Source organism: Photinus pyralis, unplaced genomic scaffold, assembly GCF_008802855.1.
Source record: "Photinus pyralis isolate 1611_PpyrPB1 unplaced genomic scaffold, Ppyr1.3 Ppyr1.4_LG9, whole genome shotgun sequence".
NCBI lineage: Eukaryota > Metazoa > Arthropoda > Insecta > Coleoptera > Lampyridae > Photinus > Photinus pyralis.
In genome coordinates this window covers 3088130-3113715 of record NW_022170878.1, presented here as the reverse complement: position 1 = coordinate 3113715, position 25586 = coordinate 3088130, and the positions used below count along the sequence as shown (strand labels likewise).

Genomic DNA, 25586 nt, shown 5'->3' with positions numbered 1-25586 from the left:
AATATAATGCGGAAAACCCGAAAATTCTACGATATTCCGTTGCCGACACCAATTTATTAAACGAAATAACTGACAAAATTCTATTACTTTAACACATCTAAAGAATATTCATAAATTATCACGACTGCGCAATGTAGGAATATCGCGATAGTACGAATATAATGCGGAAAACCCGAAAATTCTACGATATTCCGTTGCCAAGACCACTTTATTAAACGAACTAACTGACAAAATTTTATTATTTTAACACATCTAAAGGATATTCATAAATTATCACGACTGCGCAATGCAGGAATAACACGATAGTACGAATATAATGCTGAAAACCCGAAAATTCAACGATATTCCGTTGCCGAGACTACTTTATTAAACGAAATAACTGACAAAATTCTATTATTTTAACACATCTAAAGAATATTCATAAATTATCACGACTGCGCAATGTAGGAATATCGCGATAGTACGAATATAATGCGGAAAACCCGAAAATTCTACGATATTCCGTTGCCGACACCAATTTATTAAACGAAATAACTGACAAAATTCTATTACTTTAACACATCTAAAGAATATTCATAAATTATCACGACTGCGCAATGTAGGAATATCGCGATAGTACGAATATAATGCGGAAAACCCGAAAATTCTACGATATTCCGTTGCCAAGACCACTTTATTAAACGAACTAACTGACAAAATTCTATTATTTTAACACATCTAAAGGATATTCATAAATTATCACAACTGCGCAATGCAGGAATATCGCGATAGTACGAATATAATGCTGAAAACCCGAAAATTCAACGATATTCCGTTGCCGAGACCACTTTATTAAACGAAATAACTGACAAAATTCTATTATTTTAACACATCTAAAGGATATTCATAAATTATCACGAACTAAACTGGCCCGGAGCGCCGCAAATTCCACCCCCCCCCCCTCCCTCTTTTGATAAGGAGTCAAAAAGAAGGGCGGTAGTTGGCAGAAAACAGTTCCTTTTATTGAGACCTTTAATTAGAGTACCTACCATAAAAGATTATTAATAATTTCTTTTTCCCCCCTCCCTCTCCCCCGGCCACCTACTGATCTCGAAAAATAGTCGCGCAGGAAAGTTATAGTTTGTGAAAATTAGAGGGTAGAACGTATGTTAAACCCCAACCCCCTCCCCAATTTTCAAAAATTTTACTTGGCAGCACTAAAGGTAGGCGTATGCAAAGGAGACCAGTTGGTTGCTTTCAAAAGCAGTATCGCAGGAAATAATTTATGGGGGGGGGGGGGGGGTGATACAGCAAAATTTGATAACCGTCGGGCACACCTTGAAGATATTGGCTAAGTATTGCAAAAAAATCCAGGGCTCTTGGGACCACTCCCCTAAAAGTAGTTCAAAACCGCAGAAGTGTGTCCGGACAGACGGACAAAACGCAAACAATAGCACTTTTTTTTATTCCTACAAAATGCGCTAAAAATACATCGCGGCTGCGCGCGAGGTAACTTGTAGTTTAAGGGTTACTTCATGCGTGCATAATCCCGTTTTTTAACGTTCCCGTGCCCCGTTTCCGTGGGAATTTCGAGAAGTATTTTCAGAGTACACCTCAAATCCTATGTTCTAAACGTCAAGTCTCTATCTTCCGTAGTTTTGTTTGTAAAACGTAAAATCCTGTTTTTCCCCATTCCAAAATTCTGTAAAAATTTCTCTTAGTGCTCCCTTATCATCCCCAAGCAACTTACATGCCAAATAACTCTTTTGTTCTCTTTTTCTTATATATCTGACTTCTTCTTTCCTTCTATGACTATTGACTGACTGACTATTATAGTCTATTTTTCTCTGCCGTTCAATCTTCCCCTCTGTCGTCTCCTTATGTTGCCCATCTTTTTCCACTCATCTAACCTCTTCTGTGTTCTCACATTCCTTTCTTTTCCATTCGTCGAACCTTCTTCTGTAATTCTCTACACTTTCATTATCCATACCTGTTCCTCTCTTCGTTATTTGTTGCTCTGTCTATTTTTTTATTAAACAGTTCCTTTTTCTTTTACTATAATGAATTTTTGACCTCCCTCTTCCTTCCTTACATGCGTATTGTCGCTCTGTCGTTTCTTCTGCATCTTTGCTTTTCTGTGAGTTCTAATAGCAATTCTCCTTCTTTGTTACATTCTTTATCTTGTGACGTTTTATCTTGTTTTACTTTTCCCATCGATTCCCATGGTCCTTTATTCCCAATTCTAGCGTGTACATTCCCTGTTAGTCTCTTTTTCTCTCTTGTATGTCGTTATCACGCTCATTTTTCTCTCCAATTTCTACCCTTCCCTCGCATATGCTTTCCTCCTTATCTGTTTTCCTTACATTTCCTAATTGATATTTTTATTTATGTTACTATAGCACCTTTCGCCTTTTCATTTTCTTTATAGCAATTTTCGAAATTGCTTTTTTGAAATATTCTCCAAGTTTTCTTGTTTACAGCAAACCGCATTACTTCGTAGCATCTTCGTCTCTCTTTACTCCACTCGTTTCTTGTTCAATTACCTTCTCACTTCAATCCCGCCCCTTCCTCTCCTGCTATTTTATTCCCAGTTTTCGCTAGTCCTTTTTTTAGTTAATATATTTCACGTCTTCCGTATATATCCTCATTTTTGTCATTTTTCTTCTAATCTTCCTCGAAGGTTAACTCATCATTTTACTTATATCACGCTATCCTTCTACTCCTCCTTTCCCACGTTAATTCCGCGACTATACATTATTTGTTCTCGTTTTGCTTATACACTAGTCTCTAATTATAACCTTCTTTCAGATATTCCTCATTTTTTCTTTCGTTTCGTTGTTCCACCTTCACCCCCTTCTCTGATATACTGTTCCTTCGCTAACCCTTTCCCTTCTTCCTCTGTATCTTTTGTTCTTATTTTTCTCTTCGCGCTTTCCTTCAGTTTTTTTATTGTACCCTCCGTTCTCACTCTTTACTTTATCTATGCTCCTTGTCTTCCATCAATAATTCCCTATATCCTCATTTTCTCCTACTTTTTTTTCTACTGTCGAAGATCAATTCGGCCTTTTTTGTATATCTTGCTATTCTTTTCCCACGTTATTTCTCCCTACCTCATTTGCCCTCGTCTTCTTTACAGTAGTCTACTTGTGGCTGTCTTGCAGATATTCATTGATACTTTTTTCTCGTTTCGTTGTTTCATCTTTAGTCGTTAATTATATTGCTCTCTATCCTCTTCCTTTCCGTCCTTCCGTTTTCTTCTTCCAGTTTTGCTATCCGTGTTCATGAGTTATTCTTTTTTCCTTTTCCCATTGTTTTTCCATTCCATTCATTTCCTCCCACTTCCTCTACAATACTCTCCTTCATTTTTCTCTCCTTTCGTGCCTTCTGTCGCCTTTCTCTTCGATGATCTTTTCTCAAAAATTATCATAAGGGAGAAAGGCACAAATCCCAAAATGTAGTCCAATCGTGTCTCAAAATATTAAAAAAATCTCCAAATCTTTAATATTCACATTTGATGTCTACCGCCGATTCTTTCTCCTTGTGAGTACCGCTTCCTGACACTTTATCTTGAAAAACAATCCGAGCATGGGGTTTTTTCAATACAGAAACCATCCCTTATTTTCATGGCACTTTTCCGACTGCGGTTGTTGGACGTATGCTAACAAATGGAAAATGTAATTTTTCGTTTTTTCAAATAGATCACTAGAGTCGTCAATTTTTATAGGGTTATCCTAACGAGAACGGTAATCAAAGAACGGGTAGAGAAAAAAGGAACGTATAAGCTACTTTATTCCGCCCCGCATAAATATTGATTGGTATTAGAAAAAGAGGCAAAATTTATATAAGACGATTAGTAAGCCAGTAGTAAATCCACGGATCCTGTAAAGAGCATTATCATTATATTATGATTATATTGGATTTACTAGTGCCGTTTCGGCTCCAGTTAATTCAGTGTTGTGGAGGCTTTCGGCGGTGAAACATTTAACGTTTTCGCGATTTTTTTTCGTGCGCGAGTGCGATGAGATGCCGATCTATTTAAATCGAAATCCTAACAATGTAAGTTCAAATTATCGCCCGGCGAATGGGTCGATGCCGTAAAAGATTTACGCCTGATCGGCTCCTGTATGTTAAAACCGCCATGAAATTGGTGTAAGCTTACGAAACCTTCATTTTCACACAAATATATCGCCGATAGTGATCTTATTTCGGAAAGAAGGTCCTTTTTTTGTTGTTGTGTGACCGTCCTTTGTTGAAAAATCGTGTCAAATGTGCATGGGTCGTGTAATTTGTCCGTCGGCGTTTTGTAAGTCCTTAATTGGTTCGGCAGAAGCTTCAGTTTTTGATTTCGAGCGTGGTCCTTACCTGGCTACCTTAAGTGGCAACCATCTCATATCTGTTTGCAACCCGAAGCACTTTATTAATGACCATCCCTTTGTGTTAAAAAGCTCGACGATGCCTTGGGTATTAAAGTTCGGAAAATTACCCCTTAGCAATGCGTCGTAATTTGGTAGAGATAATATCACCACGTGGTAAGTAATTTGGCTTCAAGTTGACATATTAGCTCCAAATTCTCAGTTACGCAATACGAAAATGCGTTTGACGGTGCCTATAAACGTCTCGAAACTTTAGAAAGGCACGAAACACCCTGTATATATGTGTGGTCTTAATATTTAAGATCATAGGACGCTAGCATGGGTCTTAGATCCTTTAGACCTTGTAATTTCTGAATTTAAGGATCTTGTACAATTAGGATCTTAAGATCCAAGAATGTTCTTCCTTACGCGATAACTGTTCGAACTGTACAACTATGAAAACTGACTGTCTTTCCAAAAAGAATCGATTACGGTTGACAAACCTCTTCGCTCTCCGTTTACTTGAAGGTGCATCTGTGTTTTCTTACGGCGAACAAAACCCCTGCTGATCTACAACTTTTACGCAGCAATAACGAACTTCTTATCGCAAAGAACGAATTTAAAAGAGATAAACTTTTCTAATAACACAATTCAATTATTTCCATTGTCCATAATTCTTTTTTAACACGTAATTCAACTTTACAATTACAAATAAAATAAACAAGGAGATTATTTAAACAAAATTAAACTTACAAAAAATAACATCCAATCCAATCTAAATTAGCGATACAGGGTGGTTCCAAATGACACTGCGACAGACGTAGGTTACACAACAATATCTAGGATTTTTAAAATGTCAAGATTTTAAAATCTGATCTTAGGATTAGCTTAGTCTCACAGATCTTTACCCTTTAAACGCTAGGCGCTAAGATCGTTAGGTCTTAAGATCTGGCCAATTAGTGCCTTAGACCTTTAGGATTATATGGCTGTCACTGAATTGAAGACGTCAATATTTTAGGTTCGGGGTCTTACAAACTTAGAGTGCTAGATTTCTTCATAATAAAATATTATACATAGGATTCGTTGCCTAAGAGTATCCTAATTTTAGGATCTCAGTATCGTGGAATACAAGGATTTCAAGATCTTAACGTATTCGAAGCATAGGGTTTATGATCTTACTCGGTTACTCAAATATTAGAACCTCATGACCTTAGAATATTGTATCTGGTAATCCGATCCGTAGGTTTTAATGATTTTAGTCAGTTGTGTTTACGACGAGTCCAATTTTTAAGGTCTTTTTCGATATTTGATGATCTTTGAATTTCCTTATTCCAGAATTTCTTTCTTGTCAATTTCATCATGGACGATTGACTCGAAAATCCTCAATATCCATGGAAAACTATTTCTAAATTTCAATACCCTTTAAAGGAATCGGTTTATACCTACAACAATGTGATTTATGTATCGACATCCGTTGTTCGTTTAAATTCGAAGTACTGATTGTCCCATAAGCTGATCCAAATGATTGAAAAGGAAAGTCCATATAAATTTCTAGGTCTCGTATAATGAATTGCTCCTTTGATTTTGAAGTTTAAATACGATCAATCAAAAATTAGTTTTTCCTACTGTAAATATAAAAAAACCATCCAACGTGCGATGAGTGATCACATGAACTTTTTTATTAGTCCATTCACCTCGCAGTATTACGACGATAGAATTTAATTCCGTGCGTTTAATTTTACGCTGTTCTCCATATTAGTAACAATATCAGCTATTTAGCAATTTAACATTTTTACGGTCACACACAGCTCTAGCCTTTGCTGGTTAAAGCTTCCACTATTGTTCGTATTTACCGTAACGGGTTCTCAACCGAAAATTATCCTTCGTCAAAATCTTTAATTCTCAATTATACGCGTTTAATTTACACGTACTTAAACATTGCTTGCTACCGTAGGCAAATATTACCATACATATAAAATCACCCTGCTTTAAATTACAAGTGGTGAACTTAAAACTTAACCCTGGCTCAGTTCTAGCAGCGAATGAATTCTCTTGGTACAAATGAAGCAACCCACGGTAATCTACAGGTGGGCCGACTTAACTTCGCTCGCGGCTCAACGTGAATTTCGCACAAAATAAAACCATCCCCCGATAATTTACAGATGACCGATTGAACTAAGCTGATCGCTCTAAGCATCACCGTTCTTCCCACTACTTTGCTATTTATCGAAAGAAAAAAATTCCCCTTATGTGATGGCTTTGTCCGTCTGTATGTCTGTTCCTCGTCTAACTCGAGAACGAAAAGAGATAGCGATGTCAAACTTTCGCTAATCGATTTCTACGAGTTCAAGGATCAGAGCTATTGAATATGAGCCGGATTAAAAGTCTTGTCTCCGAATGCCAGCTGAGTGGCAAAAAAATTCAGCTCTTAACACCCATCCCGTGGCGCACTCCTTTCGCGCTGCTCAGGTTTTTTTCCTTCATGTGTCTTTTCACTATGTCAACTGCCTTCAGATTTCTTCCATTAGCCTTATTTCACGCCTCTCTATTTACGTTTTTCTGTGACTTACCGTCTAGTCTAGCTAGGGGGTCATGTCCGAAGTCTTGGTCTTGAGTTTTAGGGCAAGGTCGTGGCCTAGAGGTTTCTTGCGGTGCGTTGCGTCTCTCTCTCTCTCTCTCTCTCTCTCTCTCTCTCTCTCTCGCGCGCGCGCGCCACTCGCTTGCCGCATTAGGTTTCTCGATAAGACTTGTTATCGCCGGAAATAGTTTCGTTCATGTTCGCTATGTAGCGGTACATGCGTTAATGTCTCTACGTTTACGGAAATATCGCCTAGTCACTCCCGCGTTACCTCACACGACCACTTCGCTTTTCATTCCGCTACCGCCACAAAAGTCTCCCGCGCAAATCGGAGGTTGGGGCCGTGACAGAAGCGGACAGAACGACGGAAACGAGATTGGTTTTCGTTACTTGAGGAAACGGGCTGTAACGTACGGAGGACGGAGGAGTCGACATCGAGGAGGTATGCAGGCTTTACTCGATCGATGCTCACACGGAGATCTTTGCCGTTGTAGGAGATGGTCTTGGCGTCTCTGCGAATGACTGACTATGGACCAGTTGATCGAACCGGAAATTCGTCGGGTAAAGAAATTCTTCTGGGGAAGCGCGAAGATCCTCCTTGAAAACTCTACGGATTCCAAGCAGCATGACGGGGAACGAGTCGAATCTGGAAGCGCCTGAGTGGCACATTGGCACTGATTTCAGTTTGCGGTGAAATCTTCAATCAGACCATTGGCTACTGGGGGGTAACTGCAGGTGCGGGATTGTTCTGTGCCGAAAACAATCCTGAGGACACGAAATAATGCAAATTTGAATTTTCGTCCCTGATCTGTGGTGATCCTAGTAGGGGAACTGTTTCTCTGTTTCTCAGTTTCTCTATTTCTCTATTTATTTGTTTCTCTGTTCCTCTGTTTCTCTGTTTCTCTATTTCACTATTTCTCTATCTCCCTATCTCCCTATCTCTCTAGCTCTCTATCCCTCTATCTCTCTATCTCTCTATCTCTCTATCTCTCTATCTCTCTATCTCTCTATCTCTCTATCTCTCTATCTCTCTATCTCTCTATCTCTCTATCTCTCTATCTCTCTCTCTCTCTATCTCTCTATCTCTCTATCTCTCTATCTCTCTATCTCTCTATCTCTCTATCTATCTCTCTATCTCTCTCTATCTCTCTATCTCTCTATCTCTCTATCTCTCTATCTCTCTATCTCTCTATCTCTCTATCTCTCTATCTTCTCTATCTGTATTCTCTATCTCTCTACTATCTCTCTATTCTCTATCTCTCTCTATCTCTCTCTATCTCTCTATCTCTATCTCTCTATCTCTCTATCTATCTCTATCTATCTCTATCTTTCTATCTCTATCTATCTATCTCTATCTTTCTATCTCTCTATCTCTCTATCTCTCTATCTCTCTATCTCTCTATCTCTCTATCTCTCTATCTCTCTATCTCTCTATCTCTCTATCTCTCTATCTCTCTATTTCTCTATTTCTTTATTTCATTATTTCCTTATTGCCTTATTTCCTTATTTCTTTATTAAGGATCATCAGATTCTTTATAATTTTGTATTGTCGCCCGTCCATCTGTCCGTCTGTCTATCCGTCTGGCCGTCCGTCCGTCCGTGTGCGCTATAACTCTTTTTAAAAGTGACCGATTCTGTTGAAATTTGGTGTACGGGTACTTTGGACATTAAGGACGGACGCTATTGTTTTTCAGGAAGCTGGTTCAACAGTAACAAAAGTTGTAGGACTCCGTGTGAATCGGGAACAGGGAAAACTGCGGGCTCAATATAATAGAAACCAATATATTTCATTCCCTAGGTGATGTATCGAGTTCGGACTTTTCCTAGATTATTCCCTATCACTCTTAGATGGGTAACAATTCAATATAACTCTTCTGTGTGGTCTAGATCAAAAGTTTTAGAGCAAAATGTACCCAAAATATTCTTTACACATGAATGTGTGATTCAAAAATGTTAAATTATTTTTCTAAAGTCACATGGATTTTGATCAAAACATGTCAAAATCTTTATTCATGCACCAAGATCGTTGGGGAAAAGACTAGGAGCATTATCTCAATGCCTCAATGACATGAATTTGATGCATTTTTGACGACCACGTGGATTTTGATCAAAACATGGCAAAATCGTTATTTATGCACCACGATCATTGGGGAAGAACTAAGAACATAATCTGAATGCCACTTTATTTCTTTATTTCTTTATTTCTTTATTTCTTTATTTCTTTACTTCTTTATTTCTTTATTTCTTTATTTCTTTATTTCTTTATTTCTTTATTTCTTTATTTCTTTATTTCTTTATTTCTTTATTTCTTTATTTCTTTATTTCTTTATTTCTTTATTTCTTTATTTCTTTATTTCTTTATTTCTTTATTTCTTTATATTTCTTTATTTCTTTATTTCTTTATTTCTTTATTTCTTTATTTCTTTATTTCTTTATTTCTTTATTTCTTTATTATTTCTTTATTTCTTTATTTCTTTATTTCTTTATTTCTTTATTTCTTTATTTCTTTATTTCTTTATTTCTTTATTTCTTTATTTCTTTATTTCTTTATTTCTTTATTTCTTTATTTCTGTATTTATTTATTTATTGTCCCTCTTGTTCTGGATCCTCAAAAGGCTTTCGCCCAATTACTGTAATCCCCATAATGCTTTTTAGAGGTGCCCCTGCAGGAAGGAGGTCTTAGATTGTTCTATACTACTCCGGTAGTTACCTTACAAATTAGGAAAACTGCAGGAAAACCTAATTCGGAGTAGCCGACAGCATGCTCAAAACTGATCTAAGGAAATTCCCTTCTCTGGAATTATAACTTTGACACTGACATGAGTAACACCGGCGACCTCTCATGACGTAGAGAGTCCAGTTACTCTATCAATAAGGCGTTGACGCTCGGCCAGTGTCTAACAAAAACTGACGGTCAATTACGAAAAGGTGACGTCCTCCTGTAGGGCATCAGCCGCCGCCGTTGGAGTTTGATTGAAACGAACAAGGCTTAGTGCAATTGTTTGCTTGATTTCCAAAAGGCGATAGTTGGTGTAGCAGCCTGCACCTCCATAATCTTGTCAGTGGTGATAGCAAGAGTATCTGTGGTAAGGTCAGTTTGTCCAGCAATATCCCTTGGTCGCGAGACACTGCTTCCAAAAGGTCCGCAAGGGGCTATCACTGTGGCACATCTCACTAAAGAGAGTATGTGACGTAAAAATTGTGAGGGAGTTCGGTAGCCAAGTTCCTCTTCCATCAATCGCTGACATGCACGACGTGCTTCTGACACTGACAGTCTACGAACAATTTCTGTCTTTAACGTGATGTACGAGTATCAACAGAATAATAATAATAATAACAATAGTTATTTTTTGAGTTGCCTGACAAGTTTATAAACACACACGCAAAATCTCCTGGAATAATTCTTTTCCCCTTATTTTAAAATACGTTGACAATTGAAAGACGAAGATTAGAATTTCTTTTCATTTAATTCGCCTTTTTTGAGCCATTGTCGGTACGTTACAAAGACTAACTAAATAAGAAAATAAATGTATACACTGTAAAAAAAAATCTACACAATTAATGAGGCAATATCGCAAGGAATTTCCAATTCATTGATCATTCAAAGTCAGGAGGTACTTGATATTTTCAGTGAGTGATTTTCGTTACGCTCACTTGAGTTTGCGAAACCATTCGAGGAGCATTAAATAAAGCTTTTGCGATTTGACTATTCCATAGAGGAAGATAGCGAAATTCAAAGGCACAAACGAAACATAATTTTTTTTCGGCCTTCTGGCGATACACAAAGGGACGACATCCTGATCGGAAAATCACTGAGCCGGATACTCGAAATTGTTGATTCCTTTTTCGTATTATTAAAAGTTAAGTAGGATGTTTAAAGAATTACGGACGCGCTGCGGAAAAAAAAGGTCGACCATTTGGCGTATGGGGTACTTCGGGCGCGCAATGAAATCGTCTTGAAAATGTAATATACTCGATTTTAAAACCTCTCGCAAACACTTCAAAAACCACCACTATTATTTTCGCGGCGGCCGTCCCCTTTATTTTGCGCAAAATTTAATAAACACGCGGTCACGAATTGCACTCGAGAAACCAACCCCGTAATGCGCGTTTTATATGAAATAGTTCCAACAGTTGGTGAGGCGATATTGCAATGTGGAGATTATTTGCATCGAGTACACGAGTTCGCTGCCATTTGGGAGTTAATGAAAATTACAACTTAGAGTGCGCCAAAATTAATTTCGTGTCTCAACATGAAAGCATTAAAGCAAATAGTGTACGGTGGTAGGTGGTGAACAAAAGGAATAATTTTAGGGCATTTATTTAAACGAGTTGTTCAATGTTCCAGAAGATTCTTCGTATGAGACTTAATTTTTCCTTCATAAATAATACAAGGGGTTATTATTCTCTTCTAGCGATTCACAATCTCTATAACAAATTGAACCACGCGGGAGGATTCTTGTTATATGATGGTAATAAATTCAAGAACAAATTTACTTTGCTCTAGAAGAGTCCACACATTTAGACAATTTAGTCGGTGTATTACTGTTTTAAATTTCGCAACAATATTCTCTATTTCACAATTCAACTTTATATAGGTCGACACAATTTTAATTTTGTTCCTTTAAATATTCCGTTATTGTTCGTATTTACCGTAATAGTTTCTAAGTTCTAAACTATCTCTTATTGTAACAAAACAAAAAATCTTAATTCGCGCTTATAAACTTTACACAATTGTCCCACACGTACCTACTCAACAATACGCATTCTTGATTATTATGATCTCACACCAATATATAAAATCACCCTGCGCTAATTTACAGGTAGTCAAGTAACTTCTAAAATCAGATCGCTTTACAATTATACTATGAAGAATGCTGATACGTTGAAATTGATTTTAATTGTTGTTTCAGGAACGAAGTAGATGTGGCCAAACAGCCTCACTGCTGGGTAAGTACAGTAAATGAAAATAAAAAAAAAATAGTATTCGGTAACGTGTTCTGTGGTAAACTAAATAACGAATTTTGCTCCTACATCTTTTTTGATATCTTTTATGGTAAAGAAATTATGATCCGACGGGTTTTAGATACTACACCCTGTACATATACGCGTGTATGAGCCGAAAAGCCTCAAAGCTTGCTACGTGTTGTAGGAGGCGACTAAACAACGGCAAGTCAACCGCAACCCTAGCCTTGGAATTTGGAGGGGGGAAGGCGAATAATGGTTAAAGACGATTCTGACTATTAAAATGCGTTCGAAAATTTAAGGCGCCGGTTAATCGTGAAATACGACGTGATTGTCTCAGGTTACAAGAAATATTATGTTAGTTTTGCAGTCGTCACGTGGGATGAGAATAAGAGGACAATTACTCCACTTGAGTCAACGAATTATAGTTGATTGAATGAAAAGGTTTGCGTTAAGAATCGGTGTCAATAAAAAAATTAGGTTAGTGGTAAGTTGGTTCTTGTGAAAGAACCGTCAAACAACGCTCGTTAACCCGTGAGGGAAGTTGGGCCAATACCCTGTAAATTACGGTAGGGTGGCTTAATATTTTGTGATGACACTCAAATCGAGAGGGGGTTACTACTTTCGGACACATTTGGAATAACCGTCAAGTGGCAATCAATGATGCCATTCATTATACGAGACCTATAAATTTGTACGCGATGGAACGAAAAAGGGGTATCGCCATTAGTATTGCTGTAGGGAAATGACCATCTAATTTTCGTTTACTAATACCCCAGTATTAGTAACCCCCCCCCCCCCCATAAATACCCTTACTTGTTACGTAATTTTCGTGCGTATGGTTGATCCTTTTTCAAAGTATCAGGATTCAGGGCTAACGTATTTCGAAAAAACAACACCGGCGGGAGGGGGAGATGTTTTGAAGGTTTGTTCGGAAGATTTAGATTCAGATATGGGGAAACTAGACATCCTAAACTACCCGTGGAAAGAGTGAAGAACATCTTTCGAAGTTGACATTGCGCCCTTTGCGCATGGAGCATTCAATTTTTACTATACGTGACAGGTTTTTCTTTTACTTTACTAGAAGCATCTGTGATTAAAATTTCTAATAAGATATCATGACCGGTTAATTGCTCGTGAACATTTATCATCACCAGTCTGACGGGCGATAACACAATCTTAAGTGTCTTTTACGTCGCCAAAACTGCTGAATCAGGATTTCTCGTAGTGATGTCATGGAGCAGCGTCAGAAGCGCTGCAACCTACTAATGCTGTATTGTAGGCGGTTTTTGCGAAATTGAACAAGAAAAAATGGAATAGAAAGAGTGTTTTTCGGGAAGCTGTCAACTGGAAAACCATGTTCAATACTTGATAGGAGAAGAAGATTTGATGATCGTTTTTTAGACCGGGGGGCCTGAGGTAAATACCCTATATATACCCTACACAGATATATACCCCAATCCACGGATTAACAGCTCTTAAAAAATTTCTCCGGCTACCAGGAGAATATGATGGACGAAGAGGTCTTTTCCCATCACCCGCAGATTTACTTTCGCCAAAACTTTTACAAAATCTTGTATCAGGAGAATATAATTTGCAAGGAGGTGTTCTTCTCCTAATACACGGAGTATCAGTTAAGAAATTGTTGTAAAATTTGTCCGATTACCAGGAGAATATGGTGGTGGAGGTCTTTTCCCATCACTCCCAGAAATATTTCATCATCTGACTTACCAGGTGTATCAGGAGAATATAATACTCGATCAGTTAGTAAAGTTTTGTAATATTTCTCCGGCTTTCAGTAGAACCTGATGATTTAGGAGAACTTTTCCAACTATCGCCTCAGTTTGACTTCTGACTTCTGCACAATCTTGTATCAGGGGCGCATTTATGCAGCTTTTTAAAGACATTTTTGAGTTAAAACACATCACCGGGGGGCCCTTGGAGTGTGGAATACCCTCCAGCAAAAGAAAATTCAAAATCGCTTCCAAACATTCTCCCTAGATCCCCCGGTGGTATGTTCGGACTCAAAAACGTTAAGAGTGGGAACCCACCAAAATTCTTGAGCAAAAATTGTTTCTAAAATGCTTGCTGAATACGGTCATCAGAAGTCTCGTATGAGAGTTCCTTTAACATCATACTCTCGCTTAAATTTTGTGTATCAGGAGTATATAATCTGCAAGGGGGTGTCTTATCCTAATCCACGGATTAGCAGCCCTTGTTAAACTTCTCCGGCTACCAGGAGAATATTGATGAACGTGGAGGTCTTTTCAAATCAAACACAATTTGTATCAGGAGAATATAATGTGCAAGGAGGTGTTCTTCTCCTAATACACGGAGTATCAATTCACAACATGTAAAATTTCTCCGGTTACCAGGAGAATATGGAGGTCGAGGTCCCATCACCCCCAGAAATATTTTCATCATCTTACTTTCCAGGTCAGAATATAATATTCGATCAGTTAGTAGTTTGTAATATTTCTCCGACTTCCATGACAACCTGATCGTCGAGACCTTTTCCCACTACCCCCTCACTTTGACTGCTGCAAAATCTTGTATCAGGAGCGCTTTTGAGCAGCTTTTTTACGACATCTTTGGATTGAAACACATACCCCCCGGTGCTATGTTCTGTGCAATACTTTTTTTTAGAGAAAAGAATTTTATCATCTTCCTAAAAAAATTATGAAAGCCTTGAGTGCTAAACGTTTTGTGGTGGATAGCCCAGTACCCGGAGCTTGGACCCCCCAGTGCATATTATCAAATTATCTAGGCTTCCTTTGCTAGGAAGTTTGTGGTTTTTTTTTTGAAACAATTATTGAATCTTTCTTGGCTGGGGGATATGCCGTACTCCCTGGATCCTCCGGTGATACGTTCGAACTTGGAAAGGTTATGAGTGCGCAAAAGCTATTTCTAAAATGCTTGCTGAATATGGTACCTCAGAAGGTACGTATGAATATTCCTTTAACACTTTGCTCTGGCTTAAATTTGTTGAAGTTTTGTATCCGGTATGTGCAAGGGGGTGTCTTTTCCTAATACACAGGTCTCCGGCTATCAGGAGAATTTGATGGACGAGGAGGTCTTTTCGCATCACTCACAGAAGTAATTTAAAACTTTGCTTCGGCATAAACTTTCACAAAATCTTGTATCAGGAGATTATATTGTGCAAGGAGGTATTTCTTTTCCTAATACACGGAGAACATATCAGTTCATATCGTGTACTCCTTTAAACAGGAGAACATGCAAACTGAGAGGGTTTTATCACCCTTAGAAGGTCTTGTATCAGGAGAATATAATGTGCGATCAGTTAGTAAACTTTTGTATTATTTCTCCGGCTGCCAGGAGAACATGATGGTCGAGGAGGTCTTTTTCCAACACCCACAAAAATATTATGCAAGCTTCTTACCTTATTTTAAACTTTTGCAGGCGGTGTTATCAGGAGAACATAATGTGCGAGGAAGTGCTTGTTCTTCTAATATACGGAACTATTAGGAAAACATTATTACCGAGAAGATCGTTTTCCAACACTGCAGAAATCTTGTATCAGGAGAAAATAATGTGCTCTTAATTTATGTTATTCTCAGGAGTGATTCAAGGGTTTTAAAAAAATTTCTAAAATGCCTGCTGATTACTAAGTACGCAGTGGCGTAACTACAATGCCTCAAAGGTTAGCAATGAGGACGGGCTCCGACTTAAAAGGGGCCTCGACAACAATGTACAAAAAATGTAATTCGTTTATACAACATTCTGAAAAAACTGAAAATTTTATTATGCTTCTATTAATTATTTACATATTTTCCGTTAGGAAGGAAGAGATAAAGCGTAAAAAAGCGTAATGCAATGCTGGCTAATGTTTTATTTACGAAGGGGCGCATGCACTTGCTTTTTTTACAGTTTACAATTACAGTCCGAGGAAAATTCTGAATCATTGTTCACGGAGGGTAAATATAAGTGAAAAATCTGGAGCAATATCTGCAATATACAAAAATTAACAATCCGAGGAAGTAACTCTTGAATTTGAATAACTTAAATCTGACTTTAATACAAAATTTGATGTGCTCAAAAGTAGCCAATTCAAATAGTTTTAGAAGCAACTCCACTCCTTTCTCATTTGTGAAAAATAGCATTCCGAAGTCTCTCTAAATGAACGACTTTGTTAATTAGCCGGACCTTTTCCAGTTCAGAAGGCATCTGGAGGTCCTGGATACGGTAACCTTAGATTGAAGTTATATCTCGAGATTCCAGCATTTACCTCTGCACGGACGAATAAGATTGCTAGACGGGAAAGTTCCCAGAAAAATTGTAAGGGATACCTATCTAAGTAAAAAGGGTTTTAAAGTTTATGGGAAATTTTCGAAAATGATTTTGAAAGGTTTTTGGCACTGTTTTCAGATGATTTTTAGAAGTACTTTCAAAATGACCTTTTTATGCCTATAAAGGAAGTTCTTTAAACTATTTCAAGAAAACTTTGGCACTAGAATATTTATAATATTCCAAAAAGCACTTACTAAAGAGACTTACCAGATTAGATGAGCTTGAGGGGTAGGCTCCGTTTCAAATACCAAAATCACAGTTAAGTTAAGAATTTACTGGGCGCACTTTAAAATAGCCATATACACAGAGCTAGATTTAAAAGAAATAAAACCACTCAACAATTTTAATGCGATGAAAAATGGCCGGGCAGGGGATTATGCAAATCATACGTTAATTGGGAATACAAATAACGGAGGACCCCAGCTATATACTCGTATATATAATAAATTTCGCACTCGTGCCTTAGGTGGGCGGTAAATTATGTTGTGAACGTTTTCTACGCGCACAACGGGCGAAAATCTCTTAGACCGCGTGGTGCCCAAAAGAAAAATTGGTCATCAATGTAGAAAATGCGTCTATTGTGTAAAGATTCCCGGCCGCGCGGCTTCGGCAAAGCCCTTTCGGCATCTTTTCTAGGCGATTAAACAAAAAATCCCCGGCGTATATACCAATTAGTGAACCGCTCGCACCGATTTATATCGGCCTAATCAGTTCGGTACTTTTCAAGTACAAATAAAGGGACGAGATGATGACGTTAACGATGAGCCATTAGGTACGCGAATATCCCTTTTATGAAATTATTTAGTTAGCGAACCCCCCATCTAAAGGTGGGTGCAGTGCGAGTAGTTTCGGAGACGTCGTGCACCCCTGATGGCTGCTGCAACTTGAGTTGTTTAAAATGTTTTTTAATCCTCCTTAATCTGGCAAGGAATGAGACGTTTGCTTTGTATTCTGGGATCATGTCCTCGCTAACACCTCTAGTTAGAGCCTGAAAGGTGTGACAGCTAAAGTCAATGAAACCTGAGACAATAATACTGAAACAAGATGCGCGCCTCATTTGGTAACTTAACGGTTTTTCGGTGTCGCGCCATACGAGGAGGGTGTCCTTATCGAGGTCTACACTCGATGGTCGTCAACTGCCCCTTTTAAGCAATACGCACTTTCGCTGGAGTGCTGAGATAACAGCCGTAAAAGAAAGCGCAAAATCAATAGGACCACGGCGCGGGGGAAAAATGACGATTGAAATCGGAAACGATTACGCCGACCGCCATTGTGTTGAATAAACATCAAAGCAAACAAACGCACGTGCTTAAATCTAACAAGCATTTAGTTAATGATCATTTATTCTAATCTAAAAGTGAATCTGGTACCTACCTACGGATTCTAATCGCTTGTTTGCCTAACATGTGTATTAAGGCCATTTGGCCCATTCAGGTAGGCAGAGAGATGATGTTTATTTATTCAAAATGGCTACCAGTCCCGCTGATTTAAATATTCACCTCTTTTTCTGTTTCAATACGGAACGTCTGCATTGGCGGCACCTTTTTTATTTATTTCAATAGATATGTATCTATGATTTTACCCAATAATTTAACTAACGGGTATCTATGCTTGTTAACCATATCTACTTATACCAGAATTGACAATCTCTTACTGCAGTTTTAGTTGAAAATTTTCAGTTGGGGGAAGAACCTACTGAGGTTGGACGAAATGATTATCGAGTTATTGGAGTCACAGAATTTAATTTCTTCGGGGGTGTAAAACCTTTATTGTTTGTATCTACCGTAATAGTAAAAGTGATGCCTTGTAATTCACGGTTATCATAACTTTAATAATAATAACTTTAATTCGCGCATTTAAACCTTTTGTTTTACACATACTTAACTTCGCTACCGTATTAATACAAGATGTCTCCTCGCTCTCGGTTAGTAGGGTGACACTATAATATACCTAAAACCACCCTGCACTAAATTACAGATAGTTAATTAATGCTTAACACCTCTAAGCGCGAATCCTCTTTTCGCAAATAAATCACACCCCACTGTAATTTATAGGTGGTTAACTTGACTTCGCTTACGGCTCAACGCGTATGCGGGAACAACCGACTTCTCACTACTTAGCGACTTTTTTTTAAGAATCAAAGGTTTGGAAAAATATTAGAATTAACCTTGGATGCTCAGGGAGGCTCTACGGAGTGACAACTTTTCTTGCTTTTCCTTGATAAATAATGAAAAGCCAATTTCCTTATTTTTCAAACCGATTAGAGTACATTTTCGGTCTCCCTTACTTAACTAATAAAAAAATTTAAATTTCCAACGCCCTTAAAGGAATTGACTTATTACAATCTAGAAGTACCGACTAAACCAACTGATTGATTCCTAGATCTCGTATAATGAATGGCACCTTATATTCGCAGTTCAAATTACGGTAACTCAAAATTATAGATGCCGCATAAAAAATTATTTGCGCACAATCGACCGTTGAGAGGTGCGCAGTGGTTAGGAGCGGCAGCTATATTTATTTTAGGTAACATTTTAAGGTTTAAAATAAGTTCGCTAACAAATTGAAACTGGTAGATAGTTTAAACAAACTGTAACTGTAAGAACGATAATCGGCAATGCAATTTTTGAAACATTATTGGTTTACTTTGTGACTCATTTCGACCTGGAGTTGTTTATTTTTATTTGCTAATACTGTAATTTTAGTGTAAAACCTTAATCTTAGGTATACGATATTTCTTTTCATATTAGTTTTAAAAATTTCAAGTTATAATGTGATTTTGTTAGCACCTTAAAATTTATTGCAATTTAAAGATTACGCAAAAAATTTAGATACGCCACTGGAGGTACGCCGAACTATAACATGTAATTTAATACGCCTATTCTTCTCGAGTTATTAGAGTCACAGAATTTAATTTCTTCGGGAGTGAAAAACCTCTATTGTTCGTATTTAGCGTAATCGTAAAAGTTAATAATAATAATAATAATAATAATAAGTGACATTTATTAGATTACTGGAAGTACAGAAGGATATAAACATAAAATAAACATTCAAATAGATAATAAACTAAATAATTAAAATTAAATGAAATTAATGTTCCGTAATCTAACGGGGCGAAATTCAGTTCTGTGGTGAGGCACCCTAGAACTGCTCTACCACTTAACCCCACCCTAAACTAAGAAAATAAAACCATTAGTGGAATGAACTTAAAAATATGTATATTGAAAGGGAGAGAGAGATAAAGTTATCCCTTGTAAATGACGGTTATCAAAACTTTAATTCGCGCGTTTAAACCCTTTGTTTTACAAGTACTTAACTTCCCTATCGTATTAATACAAGATTTCTCCGAAAGTAAAACTCGCTCTCGGTTAGTAGGGTGACACACTAATATATACCTAAAACTACCAGGCATTAAATTAGAGATAGTTAATTAATGCTTAACACTTCCAAGCGCGAATCCTCTTTTCGCAAATAAATCGCACCCCACTGTAATTTACAGGTGGTTGACTTAACTTCGCTTACGGTTCAACGCGTATGACGGAACAACCGACTTCCCACTACTTAGCGACTTTTTTTAAGAATCAAAGGTTCGTAAAAATAGTAAAATTGACCGGGGATGTTCGAGGCGGCGCTACGGACTGCCGAGGGTGTAGTAGAGTGAATTAACAGAGCAGTTGCCGAGTCATATCTGCCGTCAAACTTTCTATCCTTCACAATAAAAGAAAAGTGATTAAACTACAATATTGACTCAAGAAATACACAAAATCCGGTTAATCGTCTAAAATAGTACTTAAAGATATTGCAATTAAACCGACATTGAATTTATTACCGATGAACACCACTCAACTTAAACAGCCGTCAACCAACGTGTTGGTCGTCAGACAAAAGCGCATTCCAATTGTCCGTTTGTATTGTATTGTACGTAAATCTTGTGCAGATAAGGCGTAAAGTGTCAGAAAAGGTACTCACAAGGAGAAAGTGGAAGGTTTGGACGAGAATCGACTGTAGACATCAAATGTGAATATCAAAGATTTGGAGATTTTTTTTAAATCTTTTGTGACTCGATAGAACTACATTTTGGGATTTGTGCCTGTCTCTCTTACGGTAACTTTGAGAAAAGATCATCGAAGAGAAAAGCGACGGAAGACACGAAAGGAGAGAAAAATGAAGGAAAATATCGGGGAGGAAGTGGGAGGAAATGAATAGAATGGAAAAACAATGAGAAAAGGAAACAAGCGTATAAATTGTGCACAACTCTTGTGCAGATAAAGCGCATTTTTTAACCGAAATAGCTTTTGTTTTGACATCACCAATGGATATATTTCTTGCAGACGTCTCAATCGCCCTTTGTGAGTAGCCTCTTCCGACAATCCGTTCTTGAGGTATAAGGGATATACCCGATCATGATAAGAGGTCGAGGAGGAGGGCTATGGTTGATAGAAATTAACTCGTTTCGTTGAGACCTTTCATTAGAGTACCATGAAGGATAAGACTTGTTTCTCCCCCCATCCACCCCGTACTGTGATAAGAGGACAGAAAGAAGGGCCTTAGTTGGTAGAAAACGGTTCTTTTCGTTGAGAACTTTAATTAGAATACAATGATAAAATGAATTTTTAGCCCCCCTACGCAATCTCGCAGCTGGCCAGGGAGCCACCGCAGTAACAGCGGACGCTTTTATCAATACGCCCGTATTATCTCTTGCTTGTTGCTATACTCACTAGCGTTCACCTTTCATATGAAGCGGTACATTTACCTATACTTAACTGAATTACAAATTCAAAACTACATAGCAAGCTACCGTTATAATTGGGAATAGGAAAGTTTTTCAGTGACTACGGAATTATTATTTGTTTTTATACCTTTTCAAACAGTCAGTCAGAAACTAATAAAAACAATATGGCTAATTTCGGTTTCTTTCGATTATCTTCGTAACTGATCGGGATTTTCGAATTTTAAAAACATCATTTTACTAAGCCCTAAAGTACACAACTTTTCTCTAATTTAATTGACTGTGTATCTCTTACGGTTTCCGATTTCCCCATGCTGTTCATTCTTGGACACACTGTATATGTAGCATCGGAATGGGGTCTATTTTACACCTAGAAAGAAAAAGTTTACATTACAAACAAAACGCTGCGATTCTTTTTGATACCGATATAAAAGGATAACGACGTTCAATTTCGGATTTTTTCAAAATTTTGTTTATTTAGGCTGACAAGGACCAAGTGAAATTAAATACCGTCTTCCCGGAATCATGTCATATTGCCTTTTCTTTAGATATCGTCTTAAATGGCATTGTTTCACTTTCCTGAACAGGTTGATCCATACCCAGAATAGAAACATTTCGAGATTCGTCAATAGTATTTAAATTCCTTGCTGTATGCGATTGTATACCAAATTTGATTTATTGCAATGACGTCACTCAACTTTGAGGCAGTGGCTTTTAACTAGTCGTTACTATTAGCGATCCGAATAAAACATAAACGTTCTTGTTTAGAATTTTTCACTCGAAATAAAACTGGTAACATTATCGCTACTTGATAATTTTTTCAGACTATTATTAACCGTTTGCGAAATTAGGTTATTATGTGGAAATAAAATTCTCACAGACAAAAAATACGTGCTAGCTATTTGAACGTGTAACCTCGTCTGCCACAACCCCCTTACAATCCAGTCCAACCAACCTTTTATCTCGAAAACGCACACCTTTATCGAAAATGCACTGTTGCTATCGCTTTTTATCTCCAGACATACTTTTGTACACGTTCGCTATGTAGCGGTGTATGTGTAAATTTTTCTATTTTGAACAAAATACAAATTCAAAACCAAATTTTTGAAAACAGCTAAGCGACCACCTGTTACACCACGTAAAGTATCTCCAAGTGAGATTTCTCAACAATATAGGCTCAACATTGGAAATGTACTAGGGTAGTAGTACTCTAATTCACAATAAAATGACGTTACGATAAATAAATCTGAAATGAAGGTATTTAGTGTATGAATCTTATGATGGACTTGCTTTGTTTTTTACTCTTGTTTATCATGTGCACCTTATTTCTCTTACTAAACGTAATAATTTGTTTCTTTACCTATACTTTATCCTCAAAGTAATACATGAAGGATAATTTGGTCATCTCGCCGCTACTGTTTAAAAATTCATCCTGTATTTGGATTGGTTTACCCACTACGCATGTTAATTAGATTTCGTAATTGCAGATGCAATCCGGAGGGGGAATTGTCATTTCCGGGATTTGGAAGTACCTGCGGCGGAAGCTCCTCAGCTGGCATGGCCTACTTAAAATCAACCCCGTACTCAGTTCCCGGATTGGGTCTGCACGGCCTTCCGGTCGACTCGTTGCACTCGTCGATGGGATATCCCGGAGGTTAAATTCGAGTTTTCGAAAGCGTATAGACGTTGCGATTTTAGGTAATCAAAGGAAGCAGAGAAGAGAAAGGACGACGTTTACTCGAGCCCAGCTCGATATATTGGAGGCGCTCTTCGCAAAAACGCGCTACCCCGACATATTTATGAGGGAGGAAGTCGCGTTGAAAATTAACCTACCCGAATCTAGAGTTCAAGTAAGTATCTCTAATGGGGCATTTGTGCAAAGAAGAAAAAAGTACGTGTGACCGACAATGGCGCTTAGAAACAAAGTAACAATGGCCAAAAACGCAACTCAACAACATTAACAATGTAACCGGTAATAAATCACTAACGACCATTAGAAAACGATCCATTTAAGGGATGAATGGTGATTGTAAAGTAGACCGGTCGTTAACTTATTAGCTGTTGAGGAGAATGCGAGAGCACGTCGTGCCTTTCGGCTATTGTTAGCTAACAAATGGGGGCGGCCAAATTACCATGTTTATTTTATTTCGCCTTCCGCCCTCGGATTACGCAGCAATAAAACACAAAAAGCCTAACATTTAATTATCGAGAGAAAAAAAATAGGTGAAATTTAGAGATATCATGTGGCCGTTTGAAAGATCGATAGGGCTTTGTGATATTATAGTTCAGGGAAACCTGAAAAGCGTCGTATACCCGGTATCTATGCCGTACTTTGTTCGGTTTCCTTTAACGAGTGAATCGTCGAAACGTCTCATTTTTTTTAATTATGAGGAAAAACACGCACCACCGTGAATAAAATGGATTAAACCTTATTTCCAGGTTTGGTTTAAGAATCGGCGAGCGAAATGCAGGCAGCAGCAAAAACAGCATAATCAGCAACAAACGGTCGAGAAAACGACGAGAATTAGAAACAAAACGGCCACCGTCCTTACCAAGTCTCCACCTACTCCAATTTCCAACAATAATAATAACACGAACACAAGGTAAGATCTTTGAATGTACTGGATCTTTAGATTCTGTTACAATTTCACTAATAGATCGACCGTCATTATTTAGGGTGGTGGCTATTCGTTTAAAAGTGCTCCATTTAAATTACGTGTCAATCGAGTGACAGAAAGAGGGGTAGTTTCTATCTGGTAAATCTTTAGGTGTATTTCTAAACAAATTCGGTTTTTAGACAAAATCACGTATAGTAGGCAACACATCATACATGGTTTTTAAATAAATCTCTCATTTCCAAGAATTTGACATTTTTGGAACCAAAAGTAGATGAATATTTACAAATTCAACACTTTGATATACAGGATCTAATAGTGAAACTATTGGACCTGCATAGGAAGAAATTTGCGTTTCCCACAAAATATGATGGAATTACAATTACTTCGAGGGCGAATTTTACCTGAAAAATACCTTACAGGAGAACAGTTCCCTAGAAGGACCCGCTAGACATGAATTTGAACCTTGAACCTCTCGACGAAAATTAGCCCCCCTAACCCGGCCCCAAGTAACTATAATTAGCAAAACAGCCCACAGGTACATTCGACTCTCAAGAAAACTGTCTAAACGAAATATTCGCCCAAATACTAGGGAATTGCAGGTTTTCAAGTACATTCGCACACGATAAGGGATTGGGGGGGGGGGGGCACTGTGATTGGTTAAAATTAATTCCTTTCATTGAGACCTTTCATTAGAGTATCATGAAGGACAACCCCCTCCCCCCGTTAACCCCCCTTTTGATAAGGGGAAAGAGAAAAGGGTGGCAGTTGGTAGAAAATGACCGTTAATATCACTAAAGATTAAACAATGTTCTATCCCCCCCTCCCCGCACCCAGTGATCTCTAAATGAAGTCGCGGAGGAAAGTTGTAGTTTGTAGAAACAAATTCTTTTCGATAATACCTTTTATTAGAATACCATGCAGAGTAAAACGAGTTTTGACCCCCCCCCCCCCAGTTTTATTTGGAAGCCGTAGAAGCTTGCGTATGCACAAACTCAGACAAATTGCTTATTTCACGTAAAAGTTATGCACGTTTTAGATACAGAAACAGCATCTGGGGGGGGGGGGGGGTTCAGACAACAAAACTTGCAGATAGTCAACCTATAATTTTTATTACCATTACCAGCATGAAAGAAAAAACAATTTTCTAAACACCCCCTCCCCCCCGCTCTCAATCACCTACTGGATCCAAATGAAGTCGCGGTGGAAAATTGTACTTTGTAGGAACCAATTCCTTTCGATTATACCTTTTACTAGAATACCGTGTAGGGTAAAACGAGAAAATGCGTTCCGCGACCCCCCCCCCCCCCCTATCAAAAGTGTTATTTGGCCTAGAGGCTTGCGTATGCAATGTCTCAGACAAATTGGTTTCATGTAACATTTATGCACGTTTTGGATCCAGAAACCGTATCTAGGAGAGGAGGGGTGGGGGTGGGGGTCAGACAACAAAACTTGAAGGCCATCTGGCACGTTTTCAAGGTGTAGGCTACCTATTGCACAAAATTCCAAGACTCGAGGACAATTCCTTTAGAAATAGTTTGCAACTGGAGGAGTGGGTCCGGACGGACGGACAGACAGACAGGCGGCCGAACGAACCGCAATTGCACATTTTTTCAAGCCTTAAAAAGTGCGCTTACAGGAAACGGGGATATGTTCGCCCAAATACTAGGCATTTGCAGATGTTCAAAAACATTCACACACGATAAGGGATGGGAGAGGACTGTGATTGATAGAAATTAATTTCTTTCACTGAGACCTTTCATTAGACTACCATGAAGTAAGAGTACCCCCCTCCGTCTCAACCGTCAACCACCCCGTTTGATAAGGGGAAAGAGAAAAGGTCGGTAGTTGATAGAAAATTACCATTAATAGAACTAAAAATTAAATAATTTTCTAAACTCCCCACCCCCCTCACCCTGTGATCACTAACTAAAGTCGTGGAGGAAAGTTGTAGTTTGTAAATTCTTTTCGATGAGACCTTTTATTACAATACCATGGAGGGTAAAGCGAGTCCCCCCCTTTGCGTATGCACAATCTCAGACAAATGAATTATTTCATGA

General features: G+C 38.0%; 1 protein-coding gene across 4 annotated transcripts in view; it reads left to right on the top strand.

Moving 5' to 3' along the window:
* Window positions 1–25586, top strand: part of LOC116180117 (homeobox protein OTX1-like) — a 33431-nt gene that overhangs the window by 3627 nt on the left and 4218 nt on the right. Inside the window, exons 1-5 of one of the 4 annotated variants that reach the window (XM_031499961.1) lie at window positions 3977–4035; window positions 11823–11859; window positions 22399–22565; window positions 22610–22761; window positions 23351–23514. In XM_031499961.1, coding sequence (XP_031355821.1) covers window positions 11834–11859; window positions 22399–22565; window positions 22610–22761; window positions 23351–23514 — 509 coding nt within the window. In that variant the 5' untranslated portion in view covers window positions 3977–4035; window positions 11823–11833. Of the gene's footprint in view, window positions 1–3971; window positions 4036–11822; window positions 11860–22398; window positions 22762–23350; window positions 23515–25586 lie in introns of those variants that run through there. The other 3 variants (XM_031499960.1, XM_031499958.1, XM_031499959.1) reach the window with 3 other exon arrangements.